This window comes from Triturus cristatus, chromosome 6, assembly GCF_964204655.1.
Source record: "Triturus cristatus chromosome 6, aTriCri1.1, whole genome shotgun sequence".
In the NCBI taxonomy this organism is placed as follows: domain Eukaryota; kingdom Metazoa; phylum Chordata; class Amphibia; order Caudata; family Salamandridae; genus Triturus; species Triturus cristatus.
Window position 1 is genome coordinate 1,823,541,806 of NC_140589.1, and position 21,342 is coordinate 1,823,563,147.

Below are 21,342 nucleotides of genomic sequence, written 5' to 3' on the forward strand. Positions count from 1 at the left end.
ATCTCACATGTGATTGAGGAGTTCTGCAAGTGGCAAGGAGCCACACAGAAACTACATGTGTTCCACGGAAACTACCAAGTGGGAATGGTATCACAAGCTCATCCTGAAGGGTTGCACGTGCTACACAGAAGAGAAAGGAAGAGTGTGTAAAGCAGGCCCCAAGGATACATCACCTAAAAAACGTCTGGAAACATCCACGCCCCAACCCCTCAGTCTACAAGTTGCGACAACGAGACATCTTTACCTTTTCATCACTTTGTTTTCTTCATATTGAATGTGTCTAAGTAATAGAAGTGCTTGCAAACTTCTCAAATTACTTGAAGACAGGCACCTACGGTTACTTTTTCTGTTTACATGTATCATCTCTGAGGCTCTACATTATTACTCTGCAGACTTTTTTTAAAAGAGTAAAAGTACAGCAGAAGATGAGACATTCCTCCAACTATTCACACTAGCCACACGTACCAATGATTGGAACAATGCCTCAAGACTATCAGAACGATTAGAGAAAATGATCATGGCTGCTGCTATTATAATGACTATTGTACAACATTTAATAAATAGCCATTGATAAAGACGGGACAGTTGACAGGGCAGGATGTTATGTTTGCACCTACCAGACTCCCACACAGAAAGCAGAATGTGTTACAATGTCATACCTGTCTCTAAATACGTGGGCTGTGTCCTAATGTACAATATGCTCTTCAGTCAGCACACCAAGTTCGTAGAAGTTGCACCTCCTGAGAAAAGCATAATTTGCAAAGGGAGAGAAAGGATAGAACAGGGAATGTGAATAACTTAGCACTTATAGAAGTTGTAGAAGTAACAACAATAGGACTACACTAAACGCAGCCTGCTACCATTACCAAATACCTGAAAGGTATGCTGTAAGGATTTTGTTCAAGAATGAACAAGAGGAGGGAAATGAGAGAGGGTCCGGTTTTACCATATTACAAATGCCCTGGACCATCCTTGTCACTTAGCGAAGTATGAACCCCTACGTAGGCCGTGCCAGCCTGATCTGTAGGCCTGTTGTTAAGTTGACCAAAGTTCTGCGCCCATCTTTACTGAACAGCAGGCTCTAGGCTTGTCTGACCAAAAATCACAGCCAGCATCTCTCTGCGAGGCCTCCTGCTCCAAACTATAGAGCCCCCACCCTACCCGTGCGCAAAGTTCACTGGCGCAGAGTTCACTGTCTCTCTATTCTGTCGACATATTGCACATCACATCCTGGGTCTGTACATGAGAATAGAGAAGTTTCCACTGCAAAAACAGTCTGTCCCCGTCAGACCGGGGTGATGAATGTGGCAACCCAGACACATATATCTAGATATAAATATATATTTTATTCCTTTGCATTACATATTTTCTGCTTACCCTATGCAACTTACGACAAGCGCTTGGCCTGAGAATATAACCTTTCACCTAGTCTACGTTCCGCATTTAGTAGGATAGACACGACACATCTGATAAAATGTGCAAACCATGCTATAATTGACGTAGGTTGAAGTGGCGTGAGATGACGTTACTGTAGGCGCTTCTCATAGCCTTAAACAGTATAAAAAGGAAGCCCACACAGTTCTCGGCGGACTACCCCACCCGTCTGTTAGTAGATGGCAGGCGGGTGTGGGTGCTCCACAAGAGCTCTTGTTTTTTGTTTTTAAGATACAATTTAACTTGCCAATATATATGCTATTTTTGTCTCTAAATTGGTGTTTTCTTATTGAGAATTTAATGCTTATATTACACTTGCAAGGCTGTTTTCTTCTAGGAAGGTATGTGAGTATTCTCAGTATTTTAGATCAAGTGTGTTTTGCAATCTGAGAACATTTTCCTTGATTTAACTTATGTTTTTCATAATGCATTTATAAATGTGTCTTTGAGGTTTTCTGAAGTGTCTCTCTCCAAACAAGTTCAATGCTTCCATGTAGAAATGCCTTCTGATTCACATGACTCTCTGCGAATGCGAGGTCACTATATTTGTATTTTATATTTTTATGCCTTTTTTCTTGAAGTGTCTTGAAGTTGCACCTTCTAAATAAATCTGTTGAACCTTTTGGCTTAGTTTCCATGACTCACATATCTGTTTCCTTCGTTTTTAGTGCGAGCGTTCCCAGGCACCCCGCCTCAAGTTAAGTTGCCCCTTTTGCCCCTAAATCACTCCCTCGGTCATTCGGTGAAGTTCCCCCATGCCCCCTAAAAAAAAGCTCCCTCGAACAGTAATCTCTTGCGCTCCATTTCAAGACTCCTTCGGGCTCCCTTCGGTTCTCTAGTAGAACTCCACTCTACGGTATTGACTCGATCACGTAGTTTAATTGAATCGGAGTGATCACCCTTCTGCGTAGCTGGTCTTCAGCTCGCTTCCTTGGCCCACGCCCAGCCAAACCGCTTTCTCTACTTCCGTTATTTTGCCGTAGGTAGGAGAATGTAATGAGATGTATCAGCAATGTGATTTTTTTTTTTTTTTAAACAGATTTTATTGAACAGTTAATCAAGACTTCTTACAGTGGGCAATACAACTACACTATTTTCATACATTGCATTGTGTTTTGCTCGTGCCTTTAGATCTTTCCCCCTGCAATGTTGGCTGTTGTGCAGCCTCAAGCTGGGTGAGTGTTCGCCTTTCCTATCATTAACTGCCATTTATTAACCTGTCCGTCATCTGTGATATTCAAAGGGCACCGAGCTATGGGCTATAGCGTGTTCTTGTCTGCTTTTTACAAGAAGCCATTGACCCCCCCCCCCCCCCGGTGTTGTATCAGCAATGTGATGGCCATGTAATAGTATGATGTAATTATATAATGTATATGAACTGCAACATACACAGGGTTTATTGGGAGGACGGATGGCGCATGTGAATCAACTAAATGCAATATCGGCCCCCTGTAACAAAGGCAGCTGCAGTGTTTACCAGGCGGACCCCCTTCCTCCACACATACACCCCCCCGCCCCCCCCCACCCCAACTGCGGCCGGTCCAATTCAATTGCCAGGGTTGGTTTGCGTTCCCAGTCATATGAATGTTCCCTAAAAAAAATCCATGGAATCTCCCATTTCCTAGTGGAGTGAGCTTTAGAAGGAACAGGTCAAAGCTATTTGACGTTTGACTATCAAAGTTTGGATGCATTTAACTATCCATCTTGAAAGGCATGGTTTTGAAACTGCCTTTACCATACGAGGAGGTGCGGAGGCAGTAAAAAGGTTTATATCTGTCAATATAATACATTATGGCCCTTTTGACATCTAAAGTGTGTATTGCCCTTTCAGCAACGGAACCTGGTTACGGGGGGAAAAAAAACAGGTAAGTCAATGGATTATTATGAAAATTGGAAACTACCTTTGGGAGGAACTTAGGATTTGTTCTAAGTACTACCTTGTCCCTATGTATTTGGAAGAAAGAATCATTAAGGGTTAAAGCCTGAATTTCACTGACCCTTTTAAGTGAAGTGATTGCTTTTAAAAAGGGGAGTTTCCTTGAGAAGTATTGCAATTGACAAGAGGGGAATGGGTCAAAAGGAGGATGCATGAGTCGTTAATACAATGTTCAAGTTCCATTCTGGTGCTGGAGGAAGCCTGGGAGGAATGATTCTATTAAGTCCCTCCATAAAAGTCTTAAGAACAAGAATTTTAACTATTGAAAAGTGCTGTCTATTTTGCAAATAGGCTTCAAAAACCGGATGGTGTAAGCGTACAGAAGTGTATGCCAACCCTGTGGTCTGTAAATGCAATAAGTGATTATTTTCTGTACTTTGCATTAGGAGAGTTGATGTTTTGATCCTGACCGTGTATAACAATCTTTTCATTTAGCCGCATAACAATGCCTGTGGTAGTTTGCAAGCTTAAGAAAGTCCATATTTTCCTGTGGTAAATTTAAGTACCCAAATTCTAAGACTTCAGGAGTCAAATTGCAAAATTGATTTCCTTGAGACTGGAATGTCTTAGTAGTCCTTGGTTGTGTGCAATGTTCCCTCTAATTTTTATGTGCAGCAGAGTAAGGTCTCTGTGCGCTGCAGCCAAGGCTATGTGCGCCAAGAACCCGACCGCGTGTGTAGACCCGGGCTTTAAGTTGAATTAAAAACTAGGGGGGTTTATCAAAGGGGCGTGACCAATGCAATTAAGGGCATGGCTTAAAAGCAATTAAGCGAAAAATCTATGCTTAGAATAGTGTGCCACCCGACTGATATTTTGCTTCTTCTGTCATTGCATCCAGATCAGTGGTCGAAGTGGGGGGAAAAAAAAGTAGGGGAACCGTGGGCGGAGAATCAGAAGGCGGGAATAACCTGATGATTGGATCAGTGGGCTGAGTTAGAGGTGTGGCCAGGATTGCAAAACATCCCAATCTTTAGTATTTGTTTGGCATTTCACTGACCAGTTACAACTTATTATGTTATGTAATTCAACCAATGGATACACATGATTATTTAACGATTAATATGAGTTATTGACATTAAAATAAATTCACAAAGTGGGATATGTTTCTGATCACAGAATGTCCCAAATATGCTTAAAAGTGGAAGCACAAGCCATTTGTTTCCGAGCCATGGATTTTCTGTCGTCAGCAATATAGACAATCAATTTTACGTGTGTAAATCACTGTATGGGAAATGTTACATTAGACAAAGGACTACAAGGTGTAGGAGTCACATGACAACCATATTAGTAGGCAGTATAGTTTAATAGTGATTAATCCGGAGAAACACAAACTCAGAATTTAAAACTTAATACCATGATTGGGGGGTCACTTTAATAATCGTTATTGATTTCTATCTGAAAGAACACTTTTTGCAACCTTAGGATAATCAAAGGCTTAGGGGAAAAAAACATAAAGCTCTAGTTTATACCTTGCAGTCTGTATGCAGCTGAAAGTTAATAGCTCACTGTTCTTTGTTAGGATTTTAACTTATAAACTTCAAGTAGCAAAAGGATCTTACTGACAAAAGCAGTAACCCACTGACCTATTTACAATATGTGCACTTTGTGATGGGCATGGTACATGTTCTTAGCAGCAGGCACATTAACCCTCTGCGCTATCTATGCTGAGGAATTGCCTAGTACTTCCAAAGTCAGCACCCGTTGCGGTCACACTGCCCTAGAGCCAGCTCTTCTCCGGGGATCCTGTGACCTCAGTGACAGAGGTACTGTTGCTCTAGGGTCCGCTACTTCGTAGGCCTGCCTGCAAGACTGGAGGTGAACTTCAGTATGGATTGTGGTGGGCAAGCCTTCAAGGTGAACCCACACTTGCCACTGCTAGGGTCCACCTGCTGGTGTTAAGACACCAGGACTTTTCCGGATTTGCAGGGCCTTCTAGGTCTAGCATGGAAATGTGTTCCCTCAGGAGAGTGGTCTGGGGGACTGCTCATGAAGGCTGAACCTGGTTCCCCAGTTCTAAATTTGGCAGCTCTGCCCCCAGTGCTACATCCGCTCTCTCTCTGAACACCATACTGCCCCACTGAGAGAAATTCACACTGCCTTCAACTACAATCCAATTTGACCTGCTAGAAACAACTGGATGTGACTCAATTCAAATTAAGCACTAGACAAGAGCAATATGCTGCCTAAAAGAAAAAGTAACAACATCCTGAAAAAAGCAAACACTCATAGGGAATAAACGATTAAATAAAGCATGTGAAATGTAAGCTGAAACAACATGGTGAACTTAACGCTTTTACACTCACTACTCAGAAATCAGTGAGTGCTTCTGCCTGAAAAATACAGGGCCCTGAAAGGACCCATTTCAATGTCCACTGCTTATATGCTCACAAAACGTAAGCAGTATGGTTTAAAAAGACCACATTCGTGAACACAAAGCCGCCGTACACATTTTGTTTTCCAATCCACCCATCAACCAGGTATTGCAGTACCTCCAGGTTTGGCCAACTTCCCCACCTGGGTAAAACAGCGCTTGACTGGCAAAGTCAGTAAAGTGACGCTAATGTTTTTGGGGTTTAAATAAAACCCATCTGGCCACTTTAAGAACACTCCGTCTTGCTTTATTTAGTTATTGATTTTTCATATTTTGAACCTTTTATTTCCGAGGCTGCACTTTGGAATAGAAAAATGTCAAAACGGCATTTCCAGCAAAAGTGTTTTTCTTTTTTGCATCCATTTCACAGGGGAACAAATGAATGACAGGAAGAAAGAGAGGGTGAGAACCATTTCTTGAGTCACGGTTTTCGGTAAGTGAGGAGGAGTTAGACAGACAGAGAGGGAATATGAGTAAGAAAGAGAGGGGGGCAGCTGCCAGCAGTAGAGCAGAAGCGGACACCTTCCTTGTCTTGTCTGGGCAGGAAGCTAGAGACGGAGACCTTTTCCTTCTCTGCTCCCCGCCCGTCCCCGAACAGCCACAAATGCAGAGCCTTCTCCGCAGACCTTGGATGTTTCTTATGTCCAGGGACGCATGTTCAAAATAAAAAGGTAGGGGAACGGAATCTATAGAATTAAAGAAGTAGGGGCCCGCCGTGCCCTGCCGATCCCACCCACTTCGACCATTGATCCAGATATATATTACAAGTAACATTACACAGGGCCACACAAAGAATTAGCACAATCAGCCCGCATCCGCGCTCGAATGAAAAAAGATATGCATCAAGTCCAAAAGCATGACGTGTGCTTTACAGGTCGTGCTTTTGGGCTTGCTTCATTTCTTTTCCCAACAGAACACGGCTGCAGGCTGATTGTGGGCATTTGTGAAAGTATTGTTGTTAATTGCAGCATCATCATACGCTGCATTTAACATAAATATCTTCACAATGGCCTACAATCAGCCCGCAGTCGTGTTTCATTAAGACAAGACATGCATCAAGTCCAAAAGCACGACGTGTAAAGCACACGTTGTGCTTTTGAACTTGCTGCATTTCTTCTCTTAATAGAGCGCGGCTGGGGGCTGATTGTGGGCCATTGTGAAAATACTTGTTAATTGCAGCGCATGACGGTGTTGCAATTAACAAATATTTTCACAAAGGCCCACAAAGAGCCCTCAGCCGTGCTCCATTAATAAAGAAATGCGGCAAGTGCAGGAGCCCCTGCGGGCATAGGCTTCCCGCAATCAGCAAATTACCGTTTTTCACGCCGCTCACGATTTAAAAGCATGCGGCGCGAATTCCCTCCCAGGATGAGCGCGCTTCACACCGGACACTGCGCGCTTGGTGGCACAGAGGTGCGTGCGTGCGCAGCTTTCAGGGAACACTGGTTGTGTGTGAAAATGTCCAGGTTGAGGTGAAGCTTCTTGCGCGGAACAAGAGATAGCTCAAACAGTGTTAAAAAAAACACCATGGTTGGCGAGCCAATGTTGGTGCTATAAGTATCATTGTAAAAGATGTTTCCGGACTACTAATTGAAGTATTGGGAGAGGAGGAAAAACGATGCAAATATTCCCGACCAGCTCATCCATAAAGCATTGCTCTTAGATTGTTGGTGTGGATACCTGCTTGCAAAATTTGGGCATTTTGTACAGTTGCAAACAGATCTATTTGTGGGAACCCCCCATTTTTGAAAGTATGGTAGAAGGACCATGGGGTGGACTTCCTATTCGTGGACTTGTTGCTGCATCCTGCTTAGAAAGTCTGCAATTTTATTGATTTTCCGCAGACATGTTCCTGGAGGTGAATATTGTGAAGTATTGCTAATCAGATTTTCTGTGCTGAGACAATTGGAGAGAGAGCAAACCCCCCCCCCCCCATTTGTATAGGATACATAGTTGTCATATTGGCTGTTGGAGTTGGACAACTTTGTATTGTGAGGTAGGAAGGCTTTCACTGCTATGTGAACAGGTTGCAGCTCTAGGTGATTGATATGGAGACCCCTGTGTTTGGTATCCCATACCCCCTGAATTGTGAGGTTTTGGAGATGTGCACCCCAACCAATTAAGAAAGCATCCGCTGTGAGAATTATTTGTGGAACTGGGTCTTGAAACGCCACCCCTTGGATAAATTCTGTGGATTACACCATTGCAGTGATGTGTGCTGCTGTCTACCAACACTAGATGGTGAAGTTGACACAGTGATTGTGTCCACTGATGAGAAAGACATTCTTGGAGAGGTCTCATGTGTGGTCTGGCATGTGCAACTATTGAAATACAAGATGCCATCATGCCTAGTAGTCTCTCAAGTTGATTCAGTCATACCTAGAGAATAGGACCTTCCAGGTTTTCTCAGGGGAAGCTATAGGACTCCGCTGTGGAGTCCCCCAGGGATCCTCCCTGAGCCCCACGTTATTCAATGTGTATATGCAGCCATCATCTTGCCTTATGGGATAAAAATCATCACCTACGCAGATGATACCCAACTAGTAATCTCCCTTAATGGCCCACACAACCACTCCTTTAACTTGGAAACCTGTCTGGAAGAAGTGGCTTCATGGATGGAACACTCCTGCCTTAAGCTAAATGGGGGAAGACCAAACTAATGCTGCTGGGCAACACCTCTGGCCTGGACCTTAAATAGATCTGGCCAACTTGCCTGTGACCAGCCCCCTCTCCAAAATCTAAGATAAAACGCTTGGGTGTCTGGCTGGACAGCTCCCTTGAATTTGAAGACCAGGCGGTAAGAGTAACAGGCACTTGCTTCGGTGCTATGAGACTGCTGTGCAAAATTTGTCCCCACCTGCCAATAAGTGCTAGGAGGACCCTGATTCAGGCCCTGATCCTATCACGCCTGGACTATGGGAACTCCTTATACCTTGGAGCTCCAGTCGCAACGCTAAGTAAACTCAAAGTGGCTCAGAACTGTGCGACCAGATTATTGCTAGGGGTACCGAAAAATAAATCAGCCAAACCAGCCCTTGGAAAGCTACACTGGCTACCTGTTACCAATAGAGTCACATTTTAGGCTTTGTGCATAGCCCATAGGACTTTTTGGAGCAGTGGCCCAGCTAATAGAATTTTGATCACCCTTTTATCTCCCTCAAAAATGCCTCAGCTCTACCAATCTCCACCTAGCAGTGACCCCGAAAATAAATACGGCAAGAAGTTGAGGTAGGTCATTTGTCTACAACGTGGCCAGACTGTGGAATACAATGCCCCCCTCCCTTCGAGCTGAATTCCATCTGCTTCCCTTCCGAAGTCTTCTTAAGACTTGGCTCTTCCAGCAACCTGGTGCATAACCCGCTGTAAAACCCTGTCTAGACGCAAGCGCTGGGACACCTACAGGTAGCTACGCGCTATATAAAAGCTAATAATAACAGTCACAAAAATGTTTTGGTTGGGGTTTGACTCCCTGTTTGAAAGTGTAGAATTAAAGTTACTATGCTGTGTATTCTGTCTACGTTTTGGTATGCAAATGCTGAACGTGTGCTGAGCATAGCTCCTAGGTATGACTCCATGGTAGCTGGTTGTAGTGCGACTTCTGAAGGTTGATGAACTCTAATTGATGTAGTAAGGTTAGGGTTTGTTGAGTATTTTGTTTGCAAAGGCTGAGGCTGTTTGCTTTTATTAACCAGTCGCCTATATATGGAAAGACATGCATGTTTTGTGTGCATAGATGTGCTGCCACTAAAGCTAGAGGTTTTGTGAATGCCCTTGGTGCAGTGATAATTCCAAAGGGGTTGAACCTTGAATTGATAATGGTATCCTTGGGAAACGTCAGATAAATTCTGTTTGTGGGATGAATAGGTATATGGGAGTAGGCGCCCTTTAAGTCTAATGCAGCAATGAAATCTCCTTTCTGTAGAAAAAGAATGATCTCCTGAAGCGGGACCATATGGAAGTGTTCCGATATGATGTAATGATTTAGTGGTCTGAGATCTAGATTGGGTCATAGTGACCCATCTTTTTTTTGGGAGTAAGGAAGTATAGAGAGTATACTCCTGTTTCCTGGAACTGTTTTTGAACTGGTTCTATTGCTCCTTTTTGTAGTAGAGCTGTTATTTCTTGTTGTAGGAGATGTTGATGTTGAATTGATAGTTTGTGTTTGAAAGGTGGGATATTTGGAGTTTTAATGAGCTCCAAATAGTAACCATTTTGGATAATATCCAACACTCATTGACCGGTTGATATTGATTTCCAAATAGGGAGAAAAGTTTGAAGACTACCACCAACAGGTGTTAAGTGGGCTAGGGGAATGGTAAGGAAGTTATTGCTTGGTACAGTCGTTTAAGGTACCGTATTATTCCCACAACCTTTCTTTAAAATCGTTTCCTCTGTAGAATGTTTTTGGAGTGGAGGTTTGTCCCTGTATGCTGACCCAGTATTGCCTGAGGAGGTAGATCTTGCACCTTGCTTACGGTTGCGCCTGCGAAAGGAACCACCGTATGTGCCAGTTTGTAGAGCCCTCATTGATTGTGTGCCATCCGAGTCCTTTTTCATTTTATCAAGGGCTCTGTCCACTTGATGGCCAAAAAGATGCTCCTTATCAAAAGGTAGATTTAAATTTGCCTTTTGTACCTCAGGCCTAAATCCTGAAACACAGTCATGCATGCCTACGTAATAGGATGCTAGTATTTATATCACTTGCAGCCATGTCGGCTACATTAATGCACATTTTATGAAATTGTTGGTAATAAGCTTTCCCTCATTAATAATTTCCTGCCCCCTTTAACTGTGTTCCTCAGGGAGGTGTTGGAGGAGCCCCTCCATTTCGCTCCAGTGGGCCCTGTCATTTCTAGCTAATCGAGCCTGGCTGTTGGCTATGCACCAGTGGTTAGCTGCTTGTACAGCTACACGTTTTCCAGAAGCATCTGTTAGATTAGACTTAATCTCTGGAGGTGGTGCATCTCTTGATGTTTGGGAGTGAGCCCTTTTTCTCGCATTTGAGACTACCGGCTAGTATGGGGTTAACTGACCTCAAATATATATATATATAAGATCTGATGTGCAGCCTTATATTTTTTGTCAATGTGAGGTGTTATGGCTCTAGCTTTGACAGGGTCTTTAAAATATTTCTTGTGACGCACCATGCCTTTAAGGAGCAGTAGGTGTTGTGCCCCCCTCGGAGCATCAGATAAAGTTTCAAAAAGAAAATCCTCCTCTATTGTGCCCTTATGCAAGGGGATATTATGTAAAGCTGCTGCCCTTAATATTAAATCCTGATATGCAGAAGCATCATCAGGTGGTGACGGTTGTGTGGGATAGATATAAGGGTCGGTATGACTTTGTGGTTCAAAGACAGTCATCGCAAGCATCCCCAGGAGGTATGTTTTATGGTATATTCTCATCATCCTCTACCATGGGTGAGTGAGGAGACATATTACCTGCCTCAAATAACTGTGGTGAGTGAGGTGGTGGATTAGATGGTATGGGTGGTGTTTGTGGGTTAGGTGAAGCTGGAATAGGGATGTGTAATGGGCTAGTGGCAGCATCATTGTTCTTTGGAGGAACATCCAAAGCCTCTTTGAAAGTTAATTGTTCTTTTTTGTAGAGTGAGGTTTTGTTGGTTGAAGCACTATTTTCTTAGTTCCAGCCTTAATCTGGAGCGTTTTTTTTCTTCGGGTCAATCCATTCCTGCATTACATTGAGGATCGGCCCGGTGGAGATTTCTGCCCGAAAATGAAGCATTTCAGTGGGGAAGCTTTGATTTATTCGGAGCTGTGGTCGGATCCGAAACAGTATTTTTTAGTTTCGGTGCCGAGACCGATAATCGAGGGGCTGTAAATCCAGAGGTTGAGAAGGCGGAGGCCCCTGCTGCAGGCCAAATTTTCGAAGGCGAGCCAGAGGGCGGGGCTTCAGAGTAAGTTTTTCAGTGCACGTCTTTTTGGTCAGAGCCGATATTTTGGGCTTTGGATCAGGGGTAAAAGTATTCACTGTCCGAAGCTTCAGTGCGAACTGAATGGTGGCAGAGTCCTGGTTTGATTAGGACTCGGAATCCTAGATAGTGATTCATTTTGTGCTGCCGAAGCTTCCTCGTCCTCCTCCTTTTGTTGACTGAAGATGTCCAGCACATCGTCCGCTTGCCTACGCTGCATTTCTTGCCATCGAGCACATCTATCTTGAAGAGTCTTTTTTGATCTAAAAGACTTCAGGCCTCACAGCTTTCCTCTTGATGATCGGGCAAGAGGCATAGGTTGCAAACGGAGTGTTGGTCGTAAGGGGATAGAGTGACACTTTGGACAGAAATGGAATGAATTGGTTACATTTGCAGGTCATTCTCAAAAGGAGGTTGGAAGTGGAGAGAGGCCCAGCTGGGCGTGGCCGTGGGTGAGGAAGCAAGCCTTATACCAGCTACCCAAAAGGTTGATCACTCAGGCGCAATGAAACTACGCGATCGAGACAACACCGTTGAGTGATCTACTAGAGAACCGAAGGGAGCCTGAAGGCGTCTCGAACCGGAGCACGAGAGATTACATCTGAACCGGTCGGCGGAAAAAACCAATCTGAAGATGGCATTGATGACCATGCGCAGTATTAGTAAGAGTCACACAGCCTTGTGACTAGAAGAAAACCTCTTGGAACAAAAGCTTATAATCATCCGGGCCCAGCACAAGACGGCGGAAATATGCAAAGCATGTGTATCTATAGCACACATGCCTTGAACAAATATTTTTCCTCACAAAATCGGCATGTGTACTCCTGCCAAGTGATTCATCAAGGTAGTAAATACCCAGATCACTAACCTGTGAGGGACTGCACCCTTCAAATGTGTGTGTTTCTTAATGTGGGGTGGGAACGGAGGAGGAGTGCCCCAGCCTTGGAAACATTATGCTGAAGTCAACTATTTTAATTAAGGAGACTATTATAATAAAGTACCTGGAGAGGGTTTCATAGAGTAATTGGATATCAGCAGAATAAAACTGCCATTTGGGAGCTGTCTTTCAAGTCAAGAATAACGGCGGTTTAAAAACAAACAAGACTCATCCCTGGGAGGGTTCCCCTTATCTCTGAAAAATTTCACCTTTAGAAGATAGGAGCTCTTCCTTATTCATGTTGAATGTATAACAACTAGAGGTCCACTGTATTAACAGAGGCTGACCGCTTTATTTAACCATTCCAAGACATGGCCTGAAGCCAAACTATTGAGTATCTACACTACCTTCTTCCTAAAAATAAAAAATAAAAAGTGTGTTGTATTCTACTATGTTGCTCTGCTGATGCTGTGATGTCATAGTGTCAGGTGCATGCTAAGAATGTTATGGTTCAAAGAGTGAACTCTGTAACTGCACTCCCTACGCTTCGCTGTACTGTGCAGGTGGTTTATCAACTGCTGTGTAGTCTTCCTTTAAATAAACTCACTTCAACCAGACCGCCGCTGAGTGAATCACTACAAAGTGCAAGAGTGAAGAAGGACAAAAGATTTTCTGGCGATGATTTGGACTACACAGCGGAAGCCACAGCGCGAGTTCTTCAACTTGGTCTCAATTCTCCTGGCCATTCTCAACACTGCCACTTCTCTTCTGGTGGATGCCTCATCACCTGCCTGCGTTTGATCTAGTCGTCTGACTGCTAAAAACAGTGGAGAACATGTGGACCAACGGCTACTCCCTCTCACCAAGTCTCCATGCATACCCAAGGACATAAGGTACTGAACTCTTCTCAACCGTGCCCGTTTGTCTTTGCCTGCCAACGGAGCCTCTATGTCTCATTGTGGATTTCTCTTGCGTCTCTCTGTCTTTCGCTCCTGCTGTCAGGACAGTCAAGGATTGGATTCCGTTTCCTTGCTGTCCAACCGCTGCCTGCTTTTGAGGGTCTGTCGTTTCTTCGCAGTTCAGCTACTGTCTGTTTTGAAGGTCCCACGCCTGGTTCCCCTTCCCTCAACTTGCTGGTGGGTCAATTTTGACTATTTTGTCCCCTTTTCCCAGCTTCCTACAGTTGTTCTGCACGAGCGCTCTGCGCGAGCATACCCACGCGCTGGTGCATGTGTTTATTCATGTCAGTCTTCTGTGCGTAGCCTGGACAACCCATCCTCATTGTTCACCACACCTCCTGCTTCACACTGTTTATTCAACGTTTTGTTTTCTCCAGACTGATCCTTTTGTTTACAGCATTCTACATGTATTGAGCTGCTTTTAAGCTCTGATTGCACTTCAGCATTGCCAATTCCGGTGATTCGCACACCATTTCCACTCTCATTCACCTACCTTCTGCCTTCTACTGCCAGTTGTGGATTTCAGTGAGTCACACACTTTTCACAGAGAGCTTCAAATATATTCCAAATAATTTAACCTAAGTGTGGATCACAGTGATTCGCACACTTTCTACATTGTATTCTTTGCTTTGTTATGCTCTGCTTTTTCTTCGTGGATCATGGTGATTACACATTATTCCTTTAACTTGACATTTTGTTTACCTTACCTGCATTTAATTTCCTTAACATCACTTCATTTGTTCTTGTTTGAAACTTGTTTTCTGCCATTTGTACCATGCAAGCCATTTCACCACCTCCAGCTTTCCTAGACAACCCAGGAGAACCACCTGTCAAATGGGATGTCTGGTTCGATGCATTTGAAACATACTTAGGTGCCATTGGAGCTTTAAGGTTTGGTGCCGAGAGGAAGAAATGTCTACTTCTTCACTCTTTAGGTTTTGAGGGCAGGTCCATCTTTAAATATTTACCAGAACAGACCTAGGACGACAATTAAGTTATCAATGAATATTAAGAAGCCGTGCGCAAACTCAAGTTACGGTTTGACAAACAACTGAGTTTGATGGTTCTAAGGCACAAGTTCTTGAAGAGGAAGCAAACAGATGGTGAAGATGTTGATGCCTACATTTCTGTTCTTAGGAGGGTGGCTTCAATTTGCATTTTCGAAAACTTTACTGATCAACTTATTAGAGAACAGTTCGTTTGCCAGTGCAGGGATAAGCATATTAGGCAGAAACTGCTGGCTATGGGGAACCCGTCACTCGAAGAAACAATTAAGGATGCAAAAAGCATTGAAATTTCACAGGATTCATTGAAAGGGCTTGATGAAAAACCTCTTGAAAGTGTCAATGCTGTTGGAGTAACCAACAATCTAAAACTTAGGTCTGTCAAGAGCAGTAGCAACAATGCCACCAAACCTAAATCTGATTTTACCATTCCTAACAATGTGTGTGTTTGCTGTGGTAGCTCTCCTCATTCGAAAGGGAGTAGATGCCCGGCTGCTAATGTTATGTGAAACCTTTGTAATAATAAAAAAAAAAAAGGGTCATTACGCTAAATTGTGTCAAGAGGAAATTTAAGAAAGAGTGTTGCTTGTGTTATAGAATCTGATGGCGACACAAATGAGATCATTTCTGTTGTTCGTGATGATTTTTTCTCTAGTAATGTGTCAAATGAACCCGTATCAGGTCATCCTTCTCTATGTGTTGACCCCATTGTTGAAATACTCGGGGATAAAAAAAACTCCAACTGTTAGTTGACTCTGGTGCTAGGATTATCATGATAACTCATAAATTGTTAACCGAAACATGGGGTGACAGAGTTATTTCCTCCTGACCGCTCGCCTGTCTCCTAGGAGGGACGTAAAATTGAACTATTAGGTTCCATTGAAGATGTTCTGATGTTCAAAGATAGAAGGATCAGAGGGAAAATCTACGTTGCCGTCAAGGGGCTCAACATTCTCGGGTGGTTTCACCAGGGATTGTTTGGGATGGTACTCAAACCGGGTACCAAGGAGCAAGTTATGCTAGTGACCTGTGAAGATGAGGGAAGTAAATGGAAAACCGAATTTCCTTCTGTTTTTGGTAATAAGCTTGGAAAAATATCCGGTTTCAAACACAAAATAATTGTAAGGGATGGTGCTATTCCCGTCAAGCACAAACTAAGAGGTGTCCCATTTAGCATTAGGATGACCTTAACAACAAACTCAAAGACTTGTGTGACAGGGGCATCATCGAACCTACAGAATCATCTCGATGGTTGTGGCCCGCAAACGTGATGGACAATTGCGCATTTGTGTTGACCTCAGATCTCTCAACAAAAGATCTGGGTTGACTCCCATTCTTTGCCTAGAATGAACGATCTCTTCACTAGTGTCAAGGGTGCACAAGTATTCTCGAAGTTGGATCTGGCTAGCGCATATCACCAAATTGAACTAAACCCCGACTCCAGGTCCCTCACAGCATTTGTGTCCCCTCTTGGAACATTCCGATATCGAAGAATGCCTTTTGAGCTTGCCACCGCTGCGTCTGTGTTCCAGAGGGTTATGCAGAATCTTTTTGAGGGAGGTGGATGCTGGTCTTTCAGGGTGATGTGCTGATCTATGCCAAAGATAATGATTCACATGACACCATCCTCAGAAAAGTACGCAACATTTAAAAACAAATTGCATTGTTCTTAAGTCCGAAAAAATTTACGTTTCTTTGCAAAGAGATTGAATTTCTTGGTCATTTACTATCACTTGAAGGTATTAAGCCTAGGCAAGGACTTATGGATGCCATTTCCAATGCTTCTGTACCCAAAGACAAGACTGGTGACAAGTCCTTGCTAGGTTTCTTTGAATACTATTCAAGATGTATTCCTAATTATGCTTCAATTGTTCGGCCCATTAGCAATATGCTCAAGTTAGGAGTCAAATTTGATTGGTCTGAGGAGTGTGATCGTGCGTTCAATGTAGTCAAATCTTCTTTGAAGAACAGGGAGGCTCTTACCTCATTTGACCCCGATTTGCCCGGCTGTATAGCTGTAGATGCTAGTCAAGTGGGTTTAGGCGCTATCCTCACACAAAAAATTGTGGAGACAGAGAAAACACTGTTGCCTTTGCGTCTAGGGTGCTGAGGAACGCTGAGGTCCAATATTCCGTCATTGAAAAGGAATTACTTGCTTGTTTATGGGCTATTGAAAAGTTTTGTCCTTATGTGTGGGGAAGACGTTTCATACTAGTCACAGACCACAAACCTCTTGTTTCCACCCTTGGTTCTGGTCCTAGTAAGTGTTGTACGCCCAGGATAACAAGGATGGTTAGCAAGCTGCTTCAATACCAATTTGATGTTTCTCACATCCCTGGCGGTAGGAATGTTAGGCCAGATTTTCTTTATCGTTTCCCTCAAAACAGTAATGGATGTGAAGGTACTGGCTTCCAAGAAATGTGTGAGGAAGATGCTGAAGATGCTTTGTGACTGCCATGGACGTCTCTGATCTGGCTGTTGGGTCGGAAGAGGATTGGAGAGCAGCTTTGTTAGAGGATAGTCTTTTTCAACAAGTGTGTGTTTGTCAAAGAAGGCTGGCCTAGGGAAAAGGGATGGTCTCCCCTCTTGCAGCCCTATTGGAAAGTTGAATCTGAAATCTCTTTAGAGGATGTTGTACTCCTGAGATGTGACAAACTTATACCTCCTCACTCTAATTAAACCTACCACTGTCAAAAAAGCTCACGAGGGACATTTGTGTTATGCTCACCAAACGTCGTGTTCGTCAGGACGTCCGGTGGCCGAGCATGGATGCGGAGATTGGTGTACTGGTGGAAAATTGTTCTGTGTGTTGCTTGGCTGAGAAAACCTTTAAGGTTTCTACTCCTCCCCTTTCACCTATTGAATGTCCTTCTGGTCCCTGCGTAAAGGTAGGAGTTGACATCATGGGTCCATACGAGGTTCTACCTTTGGGAAAGAAGTACATTCTAGTTCTGATGGACTATGCATCTAAATGGCCTAAGATTAAGGTTGTCAGGGAAGCTAGCTCTACCAGCGTTATTGCTTTCTTGAAATATGTTTCTCTGAGAGAAGGGTTTCCTCAGATCCTTGTCTCAGATAATGGGACTCAATTTCTAAGTGAAGAATTTGAGTTTTCCCTGACTTCTAGTGGTGTGAAACACTTAAAAAGTTTCCTCGATCACCCACAGACCAATGGTCTTGTAGAAAGAATGAATGGTGGTGGGTGAGTAGGTTACGTGGGCTGTGGGTGGTAACCATGATGTTATAAAGTCTTTAGAAAGCATGCTTTGGTTTTTTAGGACCCCACTCATCCGCTAAGGTTTCCCCGTTTGAGCTTCTAAGGGGTAGGAGGGCCAATACATGTTTCAGGCCTGGATGGATGAGCAAATTGTTAAAATCGGAGTCCAATGTCGATTCCCTTATGGAAATTGTCACGTTTAATTCAGATTGTGTACAGAGTAAACAAAAGGTATGGTTTGACAAACGGGTGTCAAGGTTGTTTCTCTTAATGTGGGTGATCTCATTCGTATCAAGATTCCTGTGCATACCAAGAAAGGGAAGTATAAATATTGTGGTTATCAACTGCTGTGTAGTCTTCCTTTCAATAAACTCACTCTTCAACCAGACCACCTCTGAGTGAATCACTACAAAGTGCAAGAGTGAAGAAGGACAAAGAATTTAAAGCAAGATCCAGGCTTGAAAGGCACTCAAATACTATTCCTTTTAGAGGGTATCCGATTAGTTATCTTCTAAAGATACTGGGACAAATGCAGTTTGTTGTAAATAAAATCAGTTCGAGATGGTCCTGCTTAAGTAATTTCACAGTGGACAATGTAGCCGGTTCATCATTCTGGTCAATCCTAGTCCTAATAGGGGAGGCCTTCAAGTTCGAGTGGAAGGAGTGTCTGTAATAGTTTCTTATGGAGTTAAGTACTTTGGGCAATCAGAAAAGGCCCCAGTCAAGCTCAGTAAATGGCCATATATCACATAAAAGTTACTTGTGTCAAAGGAAGTAGCCTCTGGATAACTTCAACCTTACATGACAGAAACTTTACAAAAAGGATCATCACTTGTGTGAAATCTTCAACAGCACATTCACAAGGTTTTCAAGAAAAGAAACACATCAAAATAATTTTCTTTAATGAGACTCTGAAGCAACAATTTCCATCTCCAGTACGCTGGATCTAAAAAACAAATTCATGAGACTGAATATTCTGCAATATGTGGAACATGGCGAGCATTAAGCGAGCCAAAAATCTGAATTATAAGCCTGAAGAACCTAGACAATTTGAAGTCATCTTTTACAATGATATTGCTTCAAGCTGCTATTCTAATGCGGTTTCTAAAATGAACCCCATATACTTCTTTGTAAGGCTTTGGTAAACAACCTCCTGCAGCGCTACAACCATATCATTGAAGTGCTCCAATACTTTTTCTTCCCAAAACTGCAGACAAGGCAACTAGAATTATTTACAGGTTAAGAAAATGCTCTTTTAGTAAAGGAAGTGTGCATTTTCGGTTTTATTAGTGCATTGAACCGGCTGCTGTTGAAATATCCCATCCTATCACTGGGGGTAAAGTTCTACAATCATTGCATGTCCCTGAAAATAAAGGAAAACAGAAAAAGAACACGGTTACTAGTCTCTGGTGGCAAAATGGAAGTTTTAGCCAAACATAATATTGACAGTACTGAATGCTAGATCTTACATTGGCAACCAAATAATGAGAAGAAGAAATCATTTATTGAAGAACCAGCTAAACCCTCTTGGCCAGAGGGGCCAAGGGTTAACCACAACTTAACCCCCAACCCCCCCCCCCCCCCCTTCGCAAGAGACACAGGGTTCGTAATATAACACAATAATTAAGGGATAGTAGGGTGCCAACCAGAGGAAATTTTGCATACAAGATATTTGGACATTATCATTTAATCTGTAGCAAACCACCATGACCTCTACTGAGCCACTCTATTCATTCAATACTGACTGAATGCGCCTTTAGAATTTTTATAAAGAAATAACAAAACTAGCATTTACAGCTAAAGGTGTATCAGCAGGTCAAAGAAATGAAAATGTAAGGGAAAAAGAATATAAGGGACACATCAGGCCCATACAGCAGTACTGGGCACGATAAATATGTAGTTGGTCTAAAGATATCACCAAGAGAGGAACATGTGAGCATCTACGTAGCTGATCGAAAATCAATACTGCAATGGGAATCAGATTTCAAACACTTATTCTGAGCAGGACCCAAACCAACATGGTACATGATGCTTCACTCCAAATTAATTCTATAAATCAGATCTACTTTAGCCAATGTTTTAAAAAACCAAGCTTGTGGTTTTGGAGAGAGGTGAAGGAATAAAGTAAGCTGAAAACTGCGTTTTGGAGCCTAGTCTAGCTCTGGCAAAAGGATGTGTGCATATTCAGGACAAGGCTATACTTTGAAGCTTTCCAGGAGTGATCCACTTATTGCAAGCATTCACCACAAAATGGAATATAATGTAGCATGAAGATGCTGAAAAAGAAGCCAAACATAATCTAGGCCCAATAGAGCAATGGAATGTTAAGCTTTTGCCTGGAGGAATAGACAGGGCTTCCAAAGTGCAAAAAATACCAGATCATAACTCTAAAGAGGTTAAAAATGTGTAATGCTACTCTGAGAAGCACCCACCCGTCACACCTGCTCTGCAGAAACATGAATGCACCTTTATGGGGTTGATATTTTAAAGATAACCGTAGATGGGTGTGGGAAACGTGCTGCATAGGTTTGTGAATAACCACAACATTATGACTGGGTGGGTGTTCTGCCTTTTCCATTAAATACTTCAGGCCACAACTGACACCTGACTGGAAGTGTGCACTTCAGATGTATCTCTCCTTTCCCACAACCATCTACATATATAAACGTAAACCTGAATGACACCGGTTCCAGTGTTGCAAAAGTGATGGAATGAAAACAAGCACACACATCGATTTTTGAACATTCTTTTCCCAACATGGAGTATGCAGAGTCTACGCAACATGGAGATGCTACACATGTGGTTAAAAGAATCAGGCATATGCCGGGAAAGTCTGAGAAAGATCTCTTCCATACTTAAGCTACGAGATTGATAGGGTAAGCGCAGATGAGTGAGAGTTGTTTGGTCAGCGCAGATGAGTGAGAGTTATTTGGTCAATCAGCTATTCAGTAGTAAATTCAGACCAAATACGTTGCGAGCTAGACCTAGAATAATTATTAACTTTGCACCATGTTCTACCCTATTAGATGGAATCCATGAGAAAGTCACTATAACCCAAAAGAAGCAAACATTTTCAATTCCTATGAGTGCATACTGTCTTAAAAAAAAGTAAGTAGGGCAGTCCTGAACCTTCAATCAAAAATTCCTACATAATATAAACACTACTGAGAACCAAACTTTAACCAAACATACAATCTTGCCAGTCATTTGCACAAAGGTTGATGTATACGGGATCAATCATATCCATGCTATGCAAGGAAACTCTATAGCATTTAGTCGATTTAAAAAAACAAAAATTCCCATTAGTGGTCCTTCACCTCAAGATAATGTAACGAAAGTGTAATGTGGTTATTACCTGGCCACCTGCTGCACATGCAGCCACCACCCCATACTGGCCGCCCTCTTGCTTTAGTCTGTGGGCAGTTGCCATTACCAGCCGGCATCCAGTGGCACCAAAAGGGTGTCCAAGGGACAAAGAACCACCCCATGTATTGAACTTATCCATGGGTAGAGCTCCAACCTTGAAGAAAAGATCAAAGAAAAAAAACCAATGCATTAACTTCAATAATAAACAACCTTTACCTTTCTACAGAATGAAAAACACATTTTGAC

General features: G+C 42.9%; 1 protein-coding gene across 2 annotated transcripts in view; it reads right to left on the bottom strand.

The window, feature by feature from the left end:
• Positions 1-18,615: 18,615 nt before the first annotated feature.
• Positions 18,616-21,342, bottom strand: part of HADHB (hydroxyacyl-CoA dehydrogenase trifunctional multienzyme complex subunit beta) — a 341,378-nt gene continuing 338,651 nt past the window's right edge. For both annotated transcript variants that reach the window (XM_085613199.1, XM_085613198.1), the window contains exons 15-16: positions 21,086-21,250; positions 18,616-19,093 (exon numbers count right to left, since the gene is read on the bottom strand). In XM_085613199.1, the coding sequence (XP_085469325.1) occupies positions 19,058-19,093; positions 21,086-21,250 (201 nt within the window). In that variant the 3' untranslated portion in view covers positions 18,616-19,057. The remainder of the gene's footprint in view (positions 19,094-21,085; positions 21,251-21,342) is intronic.